Source organism: Phacochoerus africanus, chromosome 8 (genome assembly GCF_016906955.1).
Source record: "Phacochoerus africanus isolate WHEZ1 chromosome 8, ROS_Pafr_v1, whole genome shotgun sequence".
NCBI classification, from domain to species: domain Eukaryota; kingdom Metazoa; phylum Chordata; class Mammalia; order Artiodactyla; family Suidae; genus Phacochoerus; species Phacochoerus africanus.
Window position 1 is genome coordinate 142,534,290 of NC_062551.1, and position 18,274 is coordinate 142,552,563.

Below are 18,274 nucleotides of genomic sequence, written 5' to 3' on the forward strand. Positions count from 1 at the left end.
CAAAAAACAAAAATCAGAATGAAAAAGTCCACAAAACCAACAATAAACCAATGAAACCAAAACCCTCCCCAAACCCAATCACTTCATATAATGTTATCATGTTTTTGTTATAGAAATGATTTGTCTCATTCACTGTCTATTTGTTTATTGTCTGTCTCCCTCAACCAGACTTGATGGTCTTTGAAGAAGAGAGAATCTGTCTTTATTTTTCATTATCATATTGCCATATCCTCTAGCACACTGACTAGTGTCTGAAACATGTTAAGTACATGTTCACTTATTATTCTTATTATTTTTTGGCTGTGCCTGTGACATGTGGAAGTTCACAGGCCAGGGAACTGAACCTGCACAACAGCGGCAATCAGAGCCACAGTAGTGACAATGCCAGATTCTTAACCCATTGTGTCACAAGGGTACTCCAATTAAAGTTTTTGGTTTATTTTTGGCCATGCCTTTGGCATGTGGAAGTTCCGAGGTCATAGTTAAAGTGATTTTTAAATGAAGTGAGAATTTATTGTGAGTATACAGAGGCAAAAACCTGCAAGTCATACTTAGGGAAATTAATTGAGAGTGGTTGGAGGGAACTTTAGGGGTCAGACTGTGAAGGGTCTTGAATGCCATGTTTATTGTTTTGGATATTATTGTAAAAGTAATGGGAAGCCAAAGATTTCAAATTTTATATCCTCTCTTACATAGAGCCTTTAGTTATGAGATCTTCCTTATAAAACGAAGTATATGTGAGTATATTTTAAAAATGTATTCCTACTTAATTGGATGTAATATTTGAAGAGATGCCCTTTAAGATTCTATTTAGGAGTTCCTGCTGTGGCTCAGCAATAATGAACCTGAATAGTACCCATGAGGAAGTGGGTTCGATCCCTGGCCTTGCTCAGTGGGTTAAGGATCCGGTTGCTGTGAGCTGTGGCATAGGTCAGAGTGGTTCGGATCCTATGTAACTGTGGCTGTGGTATAGACCAGCCACTGAAGCTCCAATGTGACCCCTAGCCTGGGAACTTCCATATGCCTCAGGTGCAGCCCTAAAAAGCAAAAAAATAAAAATAATAATAATAATAAAAATTAAGAAATATTCTATTTAGTATAAGAAATGTTTTTCATCTTGCTTTTGGAAATCTGACAAAATATTTATTTATTTATTTATTTATTTATTTATTTATTTATTATTACTATTTTTTTGGTCTTTTTTTTGCCTTTTCCAGAGCCACTCCTGCGGCATGTGGAGGTTCCCAGGCTAGGGGTCTAATCAGAACCGTAGCCACCGGCCTATGCCAGAGCCACAGCAACGCAGGATCTGAGCCGCGTCTGCAACCTACACCACAGCTCATGGCACGCCAGATCCTTAACCCACTGAGCAAGGCCAGGGATTGAATCCGGAACCTCATGGTTCCTGGTCGGATTTGTTAACCACTGTGCCACGATGGGAACTCCCTGACAAAATATGTTATCAAAGTAAAGTTTTTCTAGAAATATGTTCAATTTAGAAAAGTTTTACTATAATTAGAAAAAATCAATAGACTTAATAATGTTTTCATTTAATTAAAACACATAGTTTATCTAAATTGCCACTAAACATTTCCTAATAAAGAATGTGTTATTCTTACTTTTTTAAACCACCTCATGAGCATATTTCCTACCCCATCTTTTTAGAATAAATGTAAATATTTACACCTAATGTTTGATAAGAGTCATAGCACTTTAATCTGATTAATTTTTTCTTTCTTTCTCTCTTTCTTTCTTTTGCTTTTTAGGGCTATGCCCATGGCATATGGAAGTTCCCAGGCTAGGGGTTGAATCAGAGCTGCAGCTGCCAGCCTATACCACAGCCATAGCAGCACGGGACCCAAGCCTTGTCTGCAACCTACACCACAGCTCTAGGCAATGCCAGGTCCTTAACCCACTGAGAGTGGCCAGGGATCGAACCTGCATCCTCCTGCATACTAGTCAGGTTTGTTTCCACTGAGCCACAATGAGAACTCCTGAATAATGTTATTTCTAATCCTACTTATAAAATTACACATTTACTTCATAACTAGAAAAAATTGTTACTATGTACTAAAGGTTAACAGAGGTCTTTTTAATGTACTGAATTAAGTTTAACTATAAAGAATAAAATGAATAGAAATAAAGTATAGTTAGGTAAAGGTTTGGGATCATTCCGAGTATAAATAATGTAAAACCAAACATAATGGAATAGGAAGTTTGTCAAGAAAGAAATCACAATTTTTAAAAACCATAAAAGGGTAAACTAAAATTTCATATTACTAAAAGGAAATATAAAATATACATCCAAGGAAATTAATGTTGTGAAGTTAATATCTTATGTGAATTTTTGTTTTTAATATTGCTCAGGCACTGATCTTAAATGTCACAGAAGCTGTGGAAAACTATAGCAACTTAGAAATATTTCCTTTGCGTCTGTTCAGCCGAAAATCAAGCTTTTTTAGGATGTATTTTGCATATTGAAAGACCTGAATTAACCCTGACTTGAGTAGAGAGAAGACTGCAGGCAAGAAGGAAACAGAAAACCTTTGGAAAGTTACATATATTTCATTTGTCCTATATAAGCCAACTATCAATAATAGTTTATTGTTTATTCATCAAATCCTTTTCTTTTCTTTTCCTTTTTATAGCCTCACCTGTGATGTATGGAAGTTCCCAGGCTAATGGTCAAAATAGAGCTTCAGCTGCAGGCCTGCGTGCCACAGCCACAGTGACACTGGACCATTAACTGGCTGAACAAGACCAGGGCTCAAACCTGCATTCTCATGGACATTATGTTGGGTTCTTAACCCACTGAGCCAGAACAGGAACTCCAACAGTCCTCTTAAAAAGTGAAAATTAAAATACGGATGGTGATGAAATCTTTTAAAATGCTGGAATAAAGAAGCATCACCGTCGGTTTTTTTACTGCCCGTTCCAAAATAATACAGACGAGCCCTAGTGAAAATCAAGTCCTCGATTCCTCCTGAGTGCCCCGTTACTGAGACTCTGCCATTCCAAAATGGGTAATTTGGAAGGAAAAAGCATACTGCTCAGCAGTTGCTTCCTTGACAGTTGGTCTAGGAGTTGGAGCTTCAAATAACATATTCAAGATGATAAACAAACAAACAAAAACAACAAAAAAGCACTCTCACAAAATGAAGCTTATTAGATTCCTGAGTCAAACCATAATTAGATCAAAATTCCTGTGAAAACTCTGCCTTAAAAAATACTCTAGCACATTTTCTAAGCTACCACTCTGAAGGTAGACTCCACAGCTAATTTCAGAGCAAAAGTAATGGGAAAAAAAGGGATGGTTTGCAGTTATTTTTTTTGGAAGGTTCCAACAAAGACGCTTGGAGGTATAAAGGTGTATTGTATACTGTATGTGGCAGGAAGACCCTGTGGGATGGTGCATGCTGAAATGTAATGACACTAAAAACGTTGAATTCAAACTATGAAAAGTCTTGACATGTTTGTTGTCTGCAAGTTGTGGGAAGTCATTGTTAGCTTTTACATTGACATATATCACAGTGTTTTTAGTTGCAAAGCTCTGATAACAATAAAGAGATGGATTCCAATGGAGGAGATAAGAATGGGGAGTTACTGAAGGCTAAAGCAAGTAATATTAAGACTTCAAGGAGTGCAGTGACAAGTGCTGGAGAAGAGTGTTTCAACGTGACATAAATTGATGAACAGTGGACTAGGGGGTAGTAGGAGAGGAAAATCCAGTTGAGATTTCTAATTTCTGTAATCGTATTATCATCAGGCAGTTTATAATAAGATGTCTGGGGTTTTTGTTTGGTTTTTCTATGGAGTGGTAGGAGGAGAAGAGGAACGAAGCTCTCACTTTTGATATGTGGTGAATATTCCATTTTAGATCTGGCTATTGGAATATGGAACTAGAAACTAGGTAAATGTTTGCTATTCACTACTACAGAAGTAATATGAAACCACAGGAGTAGATCTGTCACCAAGGTCCTTTGTGTCTATGTATTTTTCTAGTCTAAGACTCTGGGACCAAGATCAACAATAATGTAAAGTTCTGAATATGTATTTAGTAAAGATACTACATTTATTCATAAAGGGATAAGCAATCATCTACATTAAATTGTTTGAATTTGCAAATCTGAAAATGGATATATTCCTCTCTGTGTTTGTTGAGAATTTTTATTATTTTTTATCATGTCTTTTAGTATCCAAGTTCAATTTACCCAAAGAAATTAAAAATCTTAAAAAAAAGGTCTTTAAGATTTGATAACTAGATATTTAGCTGAAGTTTTTATGTGCTTTACTGAGAGACAATCATTTGCATTCTCATTATAGTAGCACTTGAAAAATAAGAAAGGCATATTAGCATGATGTTATTTTAAGACTTTATTATTAAAGAAATTCTAAAAAAACTCCCTTTCTAATAAAGATATTTTTATGAGATAAAATAAAAAAATATATAATTCATGCTAATCTTCTTGAGCACTTTTAATACATCTAAGTACCAGAGTATACTATTTTCTTGAAATACCTTTCTGATTCTAAATGATCACAAGATTCATTTTCATCAACTATTATCCAAACTATATTTTACAGTTTATAAAACTAATGACCACCTCGTATTCTTCTAAAATGATGCTGAAATTCACAGAAATTAAATAATTCCCAAATAAGAAGCAAGGGCCTGATACAAATCCAGGTTTGTCTGACTGCAAAGTATGTCCCCATTCAAATCCATTCTAGCTCTTCTCAGGTGAAACAGATCTAAGCACAGGTGAATTGTTCCCTGAGAGACTAAGCCTTAAGATCTTACGAAACTGAAGCCATAGCACTTTCAACCTTGCTTTATATCAGGTCATTTTCATCTTTTGGTAAATTTAATCATCAGGGATCAGAGTGTCTATTGATTGAAATACTCTGAAAAGAGCGATTTAAACCTCTGGTTTTATTTGGCTTTTGTGCCCTCTCCCTAGCACCTCACTGGACTTGACACAAACTTAGCTAACCATAATACTCTCAATTTTAATCTCAAGTTGAAAGTATAAGGCTAAAAAGAAATATAATTAGTTCATGAGATAGAGAGCTCACACTTTTGTGAATTGTTGGAAAGCATGTTTGCTATTTTGGAAGGGATTCTAATAATCACATTGTTACAATGCATTATAATTTGTAGTATGCTTTTAAATATAATGTCATACTTATCATTTATTTCATTTGAATATAAACTATCAGACCAGGTGAGAGGTAGTAAAAATCCTAGTTCTAATGGCAATTCTCTAAAATCAGAGGGCACTTTGGTTACCCTTGATTAGCTAGCTTGTCACATTGTCACTTTTGATAAAGATAACATGGAATGGGATGGTACTATGGGTTTAACAAAACACTACGCCTTGTAAATTGATATACGTTAGTAAAACCATAAAGTAATATGATTATAAAAACACAATGTATCCAATTAGGTACTAGAGTCACAAAATCAGAGTTAATAGAAACATCAAAAAGCTATTCTGTAAGCTGTGTCTGACAATGGAACTTATGTTACAATAGCACTAAGGAACCTATTGAATGTATTTCATTGTAGTAACAAGAACGGTAATGCCAAATGAGATAAATTCATTAATAGGACACTGAAATGAGAATAGAAAATGACCTAGTCACACCTGTCCAGCTCAGAATACATATTATTTTACGGATTTTTCTTCATTAGGCTGACAATGGTAACTGGTAGGAAAATAGATAACAAAGAGAAAGAGTTTAAAAAAAAGAAAACATGACAGGTATATTAATTTTTTTGTAAGTCTGCCTAGAATCTTATACAAAAGAATAAATGAATTTATATGAAAATTAACTTAATATTATATAAAAAGAATAAATGAACTTATGTGAAAATTAAAAACGTTATTTACAAATGAATAGAAATTTGAGTCAAAATTATGAATATACAGTATTTACTGCCATTCAGGTTAGGAGACAATCCACAACATATATATTATTCACATATGTAAACCCTCTATCACTGAAATTCTCATTTTTATAAACAGTTAAGCATTTTAGTACATAAGTGCATATTCCCTCCTTGTCCTCTATATATGCAAGTTTTTCAGACAGTGCTTTTAGTTATAATGTCTCTGTGTTGATAGTGGGATTTTTATTTTTAAAGAATTTATATTTGAAAATAGCCTTTTAAAATAAATTTTTTTATAGAAACAATAAAAAATTACAAAAAACTTTCAAAGTACCACACAAATAACTTTTCTGAACTACATGACAGTAAACTGCAAACATGGTGTCCCATCTTCCCCCAATACCTCAGTGTGTACTTTCTAAAAGAACATTCTCCTACCAAACCAAAAGCAACAATCCAAATTAAGAAATTAACACTGATACCTGTCAGTAGCTAACCCTCTGACCCCACGAAAGTTTTCAAAGTTTTGCCAGGTGTCCCAATAACTTTTTTGACATATACAGCAAAAGAACAAATTCAGAATCACTGCTTTTAGTTATAATGTCTCTTTATAGTCTCTTCAATCTGAAACATGATTTTCTTGACTTTAATGATCTAATGTTTCTCAGTAACAGTGCTTTAATGTAGCTCTGGTTTTAATTTATATTTACATTTCAAGGGGATCTTTTTCTTCGAGAATGTCCAGATAAGGTATGTTTCTGCACCTTCTGTGAATATATGTGTGTTATGTATATGTCTACAGAAGGGGGTACTGTAGAGTTTCTAAACCTATTTTTCGGGGGGGGGGGAAATAATAAAAGCAGTGATGCCCAAGGAATAAAATCATGTAAGTAATAGATACACCATTTACTAGTTTTTTTGTTTGTTTGTTATGTTTTGTTTTTGCCTTTTTAGGGCTGCACCTGCAGCATATGGGGGTTCCCAGGCTAGGGGTCAAATTGGAGCTGTAGCCACTTAATTTACAACACAGCACAGCCACACCAGATCTGAGCCATGTCTGCGGACCTACGCCACAGCTCATGGGAATACCGGATCCTTAACCCACTGAGGGAGGTCAGGTATTGACCTGCATCCTCATGGATACTAGTCAGATTCATTTCCTCTGAACCATGACAGAAACTCCATAGAAGCTATTAGTTTTTATGCATACATAGTCCAGTAGTTTGACAGTATCATTCATGCTTGTGCTTGAGAAAGTTTTCCTCTAAATAATTTCTTAATGACTTTTTCTATAGAGTTCAAAAATTTTCATAGATTAGAGTGAAATATAATCCTATTAACAACACCAAGGAAAATTTTCTCAATAAAATATTATCTTTTGAGTGAATATGCTAGACTAAAATAATCCATTCAACAAATTTCGTCCTTTAAAATTGGGAGGGCCCTTTTTTGGGGTGCTCTGTCACAGTATACTAGGTATTTCGGTATGGCATATTTTACATAAAAGCCAAATTATGTACTTCTAGGTGAAGATAAAAATGTGAAAACTCACAATGGGCCATGAATATCCTGAAAATAGAAACAATTGGGATTGTATAATTAATACTTTTCTAGATTCCATAGCTTTTTTCAGCTTCTCAAAGTAGTCAAGGATCTAAAAGAGGCCATTGGACATCACTTCTCCGATCTGAATCCATTCTTCCAACAACTTTTAGAATTCCTTATCCACCCAGGTCCTCCGTTTTTCCTCTTTGGATTTGTTCACCAAGGTTTACTTATTTACTGACATTGCCCTAGAAATTCTATTGGAACATGTTTGAAATATTACTCCCTTAGTCAGTGTATTATGACAGCAGACTGAGGAAATCATGCTTCATGCCTTGTGTACCCAGAAGGCATGGAAAACATAAACATTAACATTAACTGAGTCCATTTCCTTTTCTTCATATTACTTCATATTTTCATAATTACCAGAGACACGTTTACCGATAATGATTTTTTGAGTCAAGATGAATACAGTCATAATGAATTATCAGTGGACAGGCCATATTTTAACTCTGAAGTTTGAGAAAAATTCTCATAAAAATAGAAAAGTTTTATTTAAACATAATCCCCAGCATTATTGCTAACCATTTATATGCTATTATATTACTTCGATAGAAAAACTTCCTAAACTTCATTAAAAAATTCTTATCCTTTATTTTTGTCCCAACATATGTATCTTGACTAAATGTATCACTTTTCAATGACAAAAATCAAAGAAATAAGTTATACTACTTTTGGATTTTCTCTATGTGTTATAAATATTAATCACTTTAATTTGAAATTATATTCTTCCCTTATCATGCTTTAGCTATTATATGTAATTTGAAACCACCTGAAGAAGTATGTGTGTGCATATGTGTGCATGTTTAAAAGCCAAATCTCAGGTATCAGCCATTGAGAACTGCTAATTATTTATCCTTTTTTTTGCCTCTGTGATGCTCATGAAAGACTCATTATACTTATTTGGTATCCCATATAGTTTTCTATGGGAAAAAATAATCAGGTGACACAAAATGTCCAGGTCAAATGACAGATATTTCCCATTGTGAATCAATATATCAGCATTCTTGTTTATTCATGGAGTGTTACCTATCGGTATTATTTTAGGCACTGGAGATTCAGCAATGACAAAAAAGAAAAAACATTCTTTTTTAAAAACAGACTTAATATCCTCCTGAGGAGATCATCTCCAAGCAAAGAGTTGATGGAATTCAGAGAACCATAAGTGAGAAAATCAAATGGAAGAGTGAAATGGTATAAAGGCTAAATAGGAACAACTTGATAGGATGTGATCAGGGAAAGCCTCTAAGGAGGTAACATTTGAAGAAAGAAAGAAATCCTAAGGAAGATCAAGTCTGCAAATATTTGAGGTAAGAGAATTCCAGATGGAGAAACAGAGCAAATCTCCAAAATGGGAACAACCTCATTTTTGGACTATCCCTCAAAAGAATAATAAAGAGGATAATTTTGCCATGAGGAAAAATTTTATCACAGAATTTAGTTTTTTCTTTTACTTTTTGGTTATCTAGTTTTTCCATAATGTCCTCAATTATTACACATAATCAAGACTGTATCAATGCTTTTTCAAGCAAACATGTACCTGAGCAATTTAATTTTCTCACTCATTGTTATATCTAGAAGGGTGATAATGAAGGAACAGTGTGAAAAAATTTATAATACTAAATTCTATTTAATAACAAAGAATTTATCCTAAACTCTGCACATAGCAAAATGTCTCCATGAGTTTACTTTAAAAGACACCTTTTAATACATGTTATGTCATAATTCTTACATACATTTTTCACAGCATGCCAGGCATATAGAATTTAAGACAGAAGACGAAAAGAGAAAAATCACTGAGGACCCACTCAAAAGTTGGCATCTCGTTTGTGACCCTGAGGAAATCATACTTACTTTTTGGAGTGACTACTTAAAAAAACTAAAATTGTTTTCCTGAAACTATCTTTCTTCCTATATTTTCATTGGAAGTGCAAAATAAAGGATAGGAGGGAGCTCTCACATATCTTTCAGTTACAGGTCCAGATTGGTGATCGAAAGGTACATAGAAAAAACACAGTCTATTTTCATTCAAGACAGACTGTCCACAATTCTCATGTGTATACACATCAAACCTAGGATAAGGTTCTCCATAGTTTGTGCATGTCCTTGATTCTTTTGTCCATAAGGTAAAAGCTAAGCACAGTAGATTGAAAATAACTTTGAAGATGTTTTTAAATGGAAAAACTGTAGCAGCTATACAAATGACACAAGCATAACCACCTACCAAGGAGACCAATGTCATTTCTATACATCTTCACAATTTTTTTTTTATACCAAAGTAAAATGCATGTCATTCTACCTATTTGAATTGCTGAATTCTACTTCATGCTGGGCCAGAGTATCAAAGCCTGCAGAATACCCACACACGGCTGATGAGCACTCTTTGCTCCAAACTGCTCGCGCAGCTCTCTCATGTGAAGGCTATATTGGCAATCTATAGTCAGGCTTCAATTTATATTTAAAATTTACATTTGAAAATATATATTTAGAAACCTGACAACCTATGTCAGATTTATTTTTCCGTTATATCCAAACGGTTATTTAAGAACAGAGGGGAAAGGATTCTCTTCCATACTGTCAATATTTTCTCTTTGACCCAAATGTATGCATTTAGAGGAAAGCAACAATGCTCTTTCATCATGGTTTAGTTTGTGTTTAGCCTTGTTTCCACTCCACTTTAAATGCACACATTTAAAACATGAGGGATGGAGATGCATTGGCAGTAGACTAATGCTGAACAAATAATAGTCTCAATCACATTCACATCTCTGTGCTCCCATGTGGAAGAGGTGCCTTCCATTAGAACTATGCATAATACTTTGGCTTTGAGAAAGGTCACTCAGAGGTGACGGGTGTCCAGAGATGGAGACATTTCCTCCTTTTCACGTTCTCCCTTTGTCTTCCACTTACGGAGGAATGAATAGGTGTTCTATCTCTATGTTTATATTTAAATGAAATCACATAATTATTGAAAGCTTCATACTGCATAACAGAATTTTCATACACATGTGTATCAAAATGTACTTGAGAGTATTTTATTGATATATTGGTTGAAAAGCAATCAGTGAAATTCAGTGTAGTTTGCTTAGAGAAAGAATTTAAAAAGAGAAAGATAAAATTAAGTTTTGGTTCAGCATATGAAAGGTCTCTAAATCCTGCTGGTATGTTTGAAAATTTAATCACTGAAGTCAGTATTTTTCTGCAGTACCACAGGAGTTATAATAGCAATACAGTACTTTCAGTATTTTAATTTGTAATATATACAAGTCATAATGATTTATTTGAGTAAAAAAAAACCTCCACTTTAATTAAATTTTGGACTTTCAAAAATATTTTTTCTGTATTGCACAAAATTCTATTATTGGTCATAAATAAGGTAAAGCAGGGTGAAATGAAGAATTTTATTAAACTAAACATTGCATAAAATTTTGCAGATTAGCTTCGACATAAAAATATTGTTTTTATATAAAGCAGATTTTAAATAGACTATTTAAAAAGTACAGCTTCCAAGAATGTATGAATATAAATTTTCTGCCAAACCACTCTAGGATCTCTAGAAAAATTCTAATTATTTTCATGAAATATTTTTGTATATTTTTGCTTTAAAAACGGAAAACTATCACACTCCATAAATTAACTTGAAGAGTTAAGTATTCTATTAGGTTGGACCTTTTGAAACTGTTGATTGTCTGAGGGGTATAAAAAGTCAATTTCATAAGTTTCAATGCAGTAATTTCCTGGAGTGTATATTCGTCTAGGAAAAGAATCTTAAGTGGACTCTTCCCACCTTTACTTGCAATTATACAATTTTATAAGCCATATATTCTTACTTAATATGAATCTCCTATAGTATACTGTATTTTTCAGCCTCTAGAAAAAAATCATAGAGAAATTAACCCAATCATAATGACAAAGTATAGTCAAGATTTAAAAAGTTATTTTTTTTTCCTATGAGTGAAAAATCACAAATTAAAATCTAGAAAATACCAGTCACTTACTTTGGTAGAGTTTTCAAATGATTTTCTCTTAACTCCAATATCCGCAATTTGGCAAGTCTGTAAAAATGAATTTAAAAATCACTTCTTAATATTTCTCCATAAAACAATATTCTTGTGGTAAAGTTAGCTGTCACTCTATTCTATTGTCCAAACAACTATGTCCAAACATTACATACCATGGTTAGAGATTTTTAAGAATTATGAAAACCGATTATGAGTAGGGTTGCATCAACACTGGACAATGACCAATATTGCTTTCCTAAAAATAAAGACCTTTCAAAGATATCATTGAGTCCAAGTCATCTAAATTTCCTAAGTTTTATAAAAATGTATTCACTGTTGTTTAATTATATGCATTCAACATCTTGGATGTCTACTAAATACTAGAGTCTTTGTTCACTTTTGTTAAATTATAAAACCTTTTTAGATTATAAGAATAAAACAGAGCATTTCTGGCAGATAATTTACATAAAATTGAATTCCAATCCCAAGTGGTTTGGGTTTTGGTATTATGTAACTGTTTGCCCCCATTATTCCCCCTATATGAAGACGAGCAAAAGACAACTAATAAAATTCAAGACAAAAAACTTGTGCACATGATACAATTAATTAAACACTTCTTTCTTTTTTTTTGTCTTTTTCAGGGGGTTGCACCTGTGGCATATGGAAGTTCCCAGGCTAGGGGTTGAATTGGAGCTGCAACTGCTGGCCTACACCACAGCTACAGCAACACCAGCCAGATCCAAGCCTCATCTGCAACCTATATCACAGCTCAAGGCAGTGTCAGATCCTTTAACCCACTGAGCAAGGCCAGGGATCAAACCCAGGTACTCATGGATTCTAGTCGGGTTCATTACTGCTGAGCCACAATGGGAACTCCTAATTGAACATTTCTGATCTGATAAATCAAAAACACTATCTGTAGTGTTGTGATCGGTGCCAGAGGGAAAATCTAGTTTATATGAACAAATGGTGAAGTACCAATCACTTAGAAAGTAGGCAAATGCTCCTTTGAATATCTGAATTTTCAAAACCATCTGGGTGTACAGTATTTGTAGGTATTGTGGTATCATCATCCACAAAAAAGTGAGGGAATTTGGAAAAACTTTTGAGGTTTTTCTGTATGCAACTGGAGGCTGCTACCTGTTAAAAGACTACATTATTCCACTGAGTTCTTTTTCTTTTTTTCTTTTTTTTTTTTTGTCTTTTCTAGGGCCGCTTCCTGTAGCATATGGAAGTTCCCAGGCTAGGGGTCTAATCGGAGCTGTAGCCACTGACCTACACCAGAGCCACAGCGGCATAGGATCCGAGCCTCGTCTGTGACCTACACCATAGCTCACGGCAAGGCAGGATCCTTAACCCACTGAGCGGGGCCAGGTACTGAACCTGCAAGCTCACGGTTCCTAGTTGGATTCGTTAACCACTGAGCCATGACGGGAGCTCCTCCACTGAGTTCTTCTTAATGTTATGTTTTAGCTTCTGCCAGCAGATGGGTGTCAACTTATATTTAGAATGTTATTTGAACAATTTCAAAGATGATCACTTAGAAAAATACAGTTAACAATAAACTTAAAATGTCTTAACTTTTAATATTACTTTTATATTTAAAATAGCCAAGACATGGAAACAAAGTTTCCATTGACAGATGAATGGATAAAGAAAATGTATTTAATATATATGCATTATGGAATATTCAGCCATAAAAAAGAAAAAAAAGTCCTGCCACTTGCAACAACGTGGTCCAATATGGATGGACTCTTGAGGATATTATGTTAAGTCAAATAAGTTGGGCAGAGAAAGACAAATACTGTATGATCTCGCTTACATGTGAAATCTAAAAAGAAAAAAAAAAGAAAAAGAGATGAGATCAGAGACAGGGGTGGGCGTGGGGGAATTAGATGAAGGTGATCAAAAGATACAACTTTACATTTAGAAAATAAAGAAGCACTGGGGATGTAATACATAATAAGGTGACTATAGTTAACACTGCTGTATGGTATATGGTATATCTGAAAGTTGCTAAGAGAATAATTCTCAAAATTCTCATCATGAGGAAAAAAAACTTTTTTGTAATTTATGAGGTAATGAACATTAACTAATTTTTTTGTTGTTTTTTTTTGCCATTTCTTGGGCCGCTCCCGCAGCATATGGAGGTTCCCAGGCTAGGGGTCCAATCAGAGCTGTAGCCACCAGCCACAGCAACGTGGATCCGAGCCGCATCTGCAGCCTACACCACAGCTCACGGCAATGCCTGATCCTTAACCCACTGAGCAAGGGCAGGAATCGAACCCACAACCTCCTGGTTCCTGGTCAGTTAACTACTGAGACACAACGGGAACTCCCTATTAACTAAATTTATTGTGCCAATCATCGTGCAATAAATATATCGTCATTATGTGTATATCTTAAACTCATAGAGTGCTGTATGTCAATTATATCTCAATAAAACCGAAGGAGAAAAAAAAACTCACTCTAAAACACCTAGAAAATATTAAGTATAAAAATATTAAAGATAAAAAGATGAAAAAATATCATCCATAGTTTCACTCAGGAAAACACAGTTTATATACAGTTATGATATGTTTTAAACATAATAGGAATTAAAAACTTCTAGGCAAGATTATGAATTGCTACATGGTATTGACATATGGATGCACCTTAACATATTTAGCCAGTCTCTGAGATGGATGTGTGCTTCCATATTTTTCATATTGTAAATAATGATAAACATCCTTGTTCATAAATCCTAGTGTGATATATGATGATATGATTTCTTTCTAGAAGGTAACCACAACGTTGTAAATATTTCCCGATCCTTTAAAGCACACTTGGAAGTTCCCTTAGTGGCTCAGGGGTTAAAATACCCGACTAGGATCCATGAGGATGTGGGTTTGATCCCTGGCCTCGCTCAGTGGGTTAAGAATCGGGTATTGCTCTGAGCTGTGGTGTAGGTGGCAGATGCGACTCGGATCCCACTTGCTGTGGCTGTGGTGTAGGCTGGCAGCTGCAGCTCAGATTGGACCCCTAGCCTAGGAACTTCCATATACCATGAGTGTGGCCCTAAAAAGTAAAAATAAAAAAAGCACACTGCGTTGCATGGAGTATATAATATTCTGCAATCTCAGTTTCACCAGTAGTGTGATGTTATCTCTTTCTTCATACTCTGTAAACAGTTTTACAGGTTCCATCCATTTATTGTTACATTTGTATTACTTATGATGATAAACTTTTTATGTGTTATCAATTTATACATTTATTTTGAACTGCTTGTACATGTCATTTACCCATTTTTTCTAATGAGACCTTTGTTTTCATACTCATTTGCAAGAATGCTTTATAAGTATATAATTTGCTTTCTGTATACGGTAGAAAGATTTTCCCATTTATTACTTTACCTTAATATTAAAGGTTTTCTACTATTATTTTATTTTAAAGCATTTATATATTCAAACCTGTCCATTCATTTGTGATATTTTCTTTTGTTTCTATGCGATAAAGGTATTTTCCAACCCAGGAATCAAAAATATTCATGTGCATTTTTTCCAAATCATTTCTGACTTTTTTAAAATTTAACTCTTTAATTCATCTGGAATTTGATTGTTAACGACATGAAAAAGCCTAATTTCAGTTCATTTTTTGCAAAATGTTTCACTAATTGACATGGTCTCATTTATTGGATAATAACTGGGTATCTTCAACTACAATGGTCACTTGACACCTTACCTACTGGTGCTGGTAAAGTGCTTCCCTTAAAGTGAAATACAATTGTATCATTTACATTTCTTATTCTTACCTTCCAAAATTGGCTGGAAGAAATTCAAGAAAGGCGTCATTCAGGTAGAGCTGGGTCAGGTTTAGAAGCTGCGTGAAGCCATCAGGGAGTCTAGAAAGGAGTTAAAGGTTTAATCACTGTATCAATGTTGCCATAGAAACAGAACAAAAATATATATCTCTAAGGAGAAAAAATAGAAGTGTAATACATTTTTCAACTCTCCTTTGGTATCACAGTAATGGAAGAATTTATTGACCGTGTTGTTACAGCTTGAAAATTTTGCCTGTTATTAAAATAAATGGCATTCACCCACCTCCACACTGCTCTCCTATGCTGAGATTTATGTCACTGCCACAGAGAGCGACATCATTTCTTACTGTTGTCCTAACTTTATGCACACCCGTGAGATATTTTTATGGAAATTTCAAGTTTATGTCATGTTTTTAAATTTTATTTATTTATTTATTTATTATTTTTTTTCTGTTGTGCCTGGGGCTTGCAGAAGTTCCTGGGTTAGGGATTGAACCTGGGCCACAGGAGTGACCCTAGACACAGCAGTGGCAATGCCGGATCCTTAACCTACTGAACGACCAGGGAACTCCCTAATGTTCTTTCCCAATAGAATATTCACATATATAGTCAGGCAAGGCTATCTACTCTTTCTCTTAATCATTAAAATTTGTTTACAGATTGTAACAATGACGACTAAAGCTGCCCAACATGAAAAGAGAAGGAATATTTTGTCCCCTTAACTGATAATTTCTTTAATGCAGGTCCAACATAGTTGTACATTATAATTCAAATTGATTCAATTCATGTGCACTAAGAATGAATAAGAACATTGAAACAGTAATTAAACAGCATCCTAAAGACTGAAGAAGCATTAAAAGAGTTGAGAAAATATCCTTTGGGAAAATCTTAACAGTTAGATCAAATAATTATTTGAAATGTTTAAATAATTTTTACTAAGAAGAATTAAATCAAGAATTTTTCTTAAAAGGATATTGATTTTTTATAATTAAATTTCTATTTAAATACTTAATGCCTTTATCTATGCTTTAGACAAGACTATGTTCTTTTACAAAATACTTCTAAGTAGTGTTCAAATTTGTCTTCTCTTCTCGCTCCTTGCATTGACTGACAAATTAAAAAGTTGCCTCTACTCACTACTTTTTACTACTCCTCAAGCCATTGCTTTCTGGCACCTACCCCAATTCTATTTCTGAAACTGTATTCACCAAAGCCTCTGATGACCTCTTAAGTCCCAATTCCATTACTTTCATTTCATTTCTAATCCACACTGCCTATCAGCAGTTGCCATCATTGCTCCCTCCTTCTCGGCTTCTAACAAACAATTTTTCCTGCTCTCCCTCCTACTCCTGGAACACTATATCTGAGTTTCTTTTCACGTTTTTTTCTTCCTCTGCCCAATAATTTTTTATGGAATATTTTATGTATATAAAAGAGTATATGTGTGCCCACAATACTTTTTGTCTTTTTAGGGCTTCACTCATGGCATATGCAGGTTCCCAGGCTAGGGGGTGAATTGGAGCTACAGCTGCCGGCCTACGCCACAGCCACAGCAGTGCCAGATCTGAGCCGTCTCTGCGACCTACACCACAGCTCACGACTCAGTCAGATCCTTAACTCACTGAGTGAGGCCAGGGATAGAACCTGTGTCCTCATGGATACTAGTCAGATTCATTTCTGCCGAGCCTTGATGGGAACTCCCAATATAATTTAATAAACAGAACCAGTATCTTTAAACTGGTTATGGCTTTCTATCTGCTTCACAAATTCCTGAATGATGTTTACTATTCTGCTTTTTCAGGAGTTTTACCACATCTATTTAAATCCATAAAATAGAGTCACATAGTTTTCCATTATATAGATCAAATCATATTATGAATACTTTTTTTGAGACTTTAAAAAAAATTCACATTAAGTAATTCATTTACTAACTGAAGTTCATTCATTTTGATGTAGATGACTGATCACTGTAGCATAGCATTCCATTGTATGAATAGACCACAATTTATTTATCATTCTGAACTGAATATTACAGTTGTTTCTACTTTCTTTGTAGATTTTTCTATTTCAAACACTGCTTCATAAATTGTACAAAAGATTACTTATGTTATATTACTGGTTGCAAAAGATTAATGTCCCTAGGAAGAGCTCTCAAGTGTTGACTAGCAAGAGTATTAATACCTCTGCTCCCTCACCCACTGTGCCTGACAACTCTAATACGTGTTTAAACTGTTTCCCAGAGTTCCCCCGAAAGTTTAAGGTCCAGGGGTCCATACTAGAATAAATAATTTGATAACACTTCCTTAATAAGTATTTCCTGAGATCATTTTCTAAATATATTGCTTGAATTCTTTTCTAAACTTTTTTTTTCCCAGAGAATCCAAACTAAACACAATTAATATTGTTATATCAACTTGTAGGAATTCTTTATACACTCAGGACAATGACCTTATATATATATATATATATATATATATATATATATATATATATATATATATATATATCTTCTTTCACTTTGTATTTTGGAAATGAATTGTTTGTACATGGTTTCATAGAGGATGTTTCCATAAATTTGCTCTCAAAGGGAGGTAGGATTCATAAAAGCAGATAAGAGGCAGGGGAGGAGTGAGAGTTTTTATAATGTAGAGGAAAAATTCACCTGAAATGGGTGACAAAGAGATGAGCCTAGAGGGATTGCTTTATGCATGAGAGTATTAGAAGTTAAGATTTGAGACTATTACTAGCGGCCAAGATTTAGAGGATGTTCAATGCTTAACTCAAAGGTCTGAACTTTATCCTATAAGATTAAACCATCTATTGTGGGTCTTTGTTTTACTCAATGTTTTCATTTCTTATACATTAGTGGTCATATCCTAATAGTCCAAGAGTTTTTATGATGATGGCACAGATGTTCAAAAGATTTCAATTCAATTTAGCTACTATCTTTAATGTACTTTTGGTTCCTATAGTCAT

General features: G+C 34.2%; 1 protein-coding gene across 5 annotated transcripts in view; it reads right to left on the reverse strand.

The window, feature by feature from the left end:
• The window catches only part of LRRC7 (leucine rich repeat containing 7), a 528,235-nt gene that overhangs the window by 257,462 nt on the left and 252,499 nt on the right, over positions 1–18,274 (reverse strand). For all 5 annotated transcript variants that reach the window (XM_047792054.1, XM_047792057.1, XM_047792056.1 and 2 more), the window contains 2 exons: positions 15,290–15,379; positions 11,497–11,553 (listed from right to left, as the gene is read on the reverse strand). In XM_047792054.1, the coding sequence (XP_047648010.1) occupies positions 11,497–11,553; positions 15,290–15,379 (147 nt within the window). The remainder of the gene's footprint in view (positions 1–11,496; positions 11,554–15,289; positions 15,380–18,274) is intronic.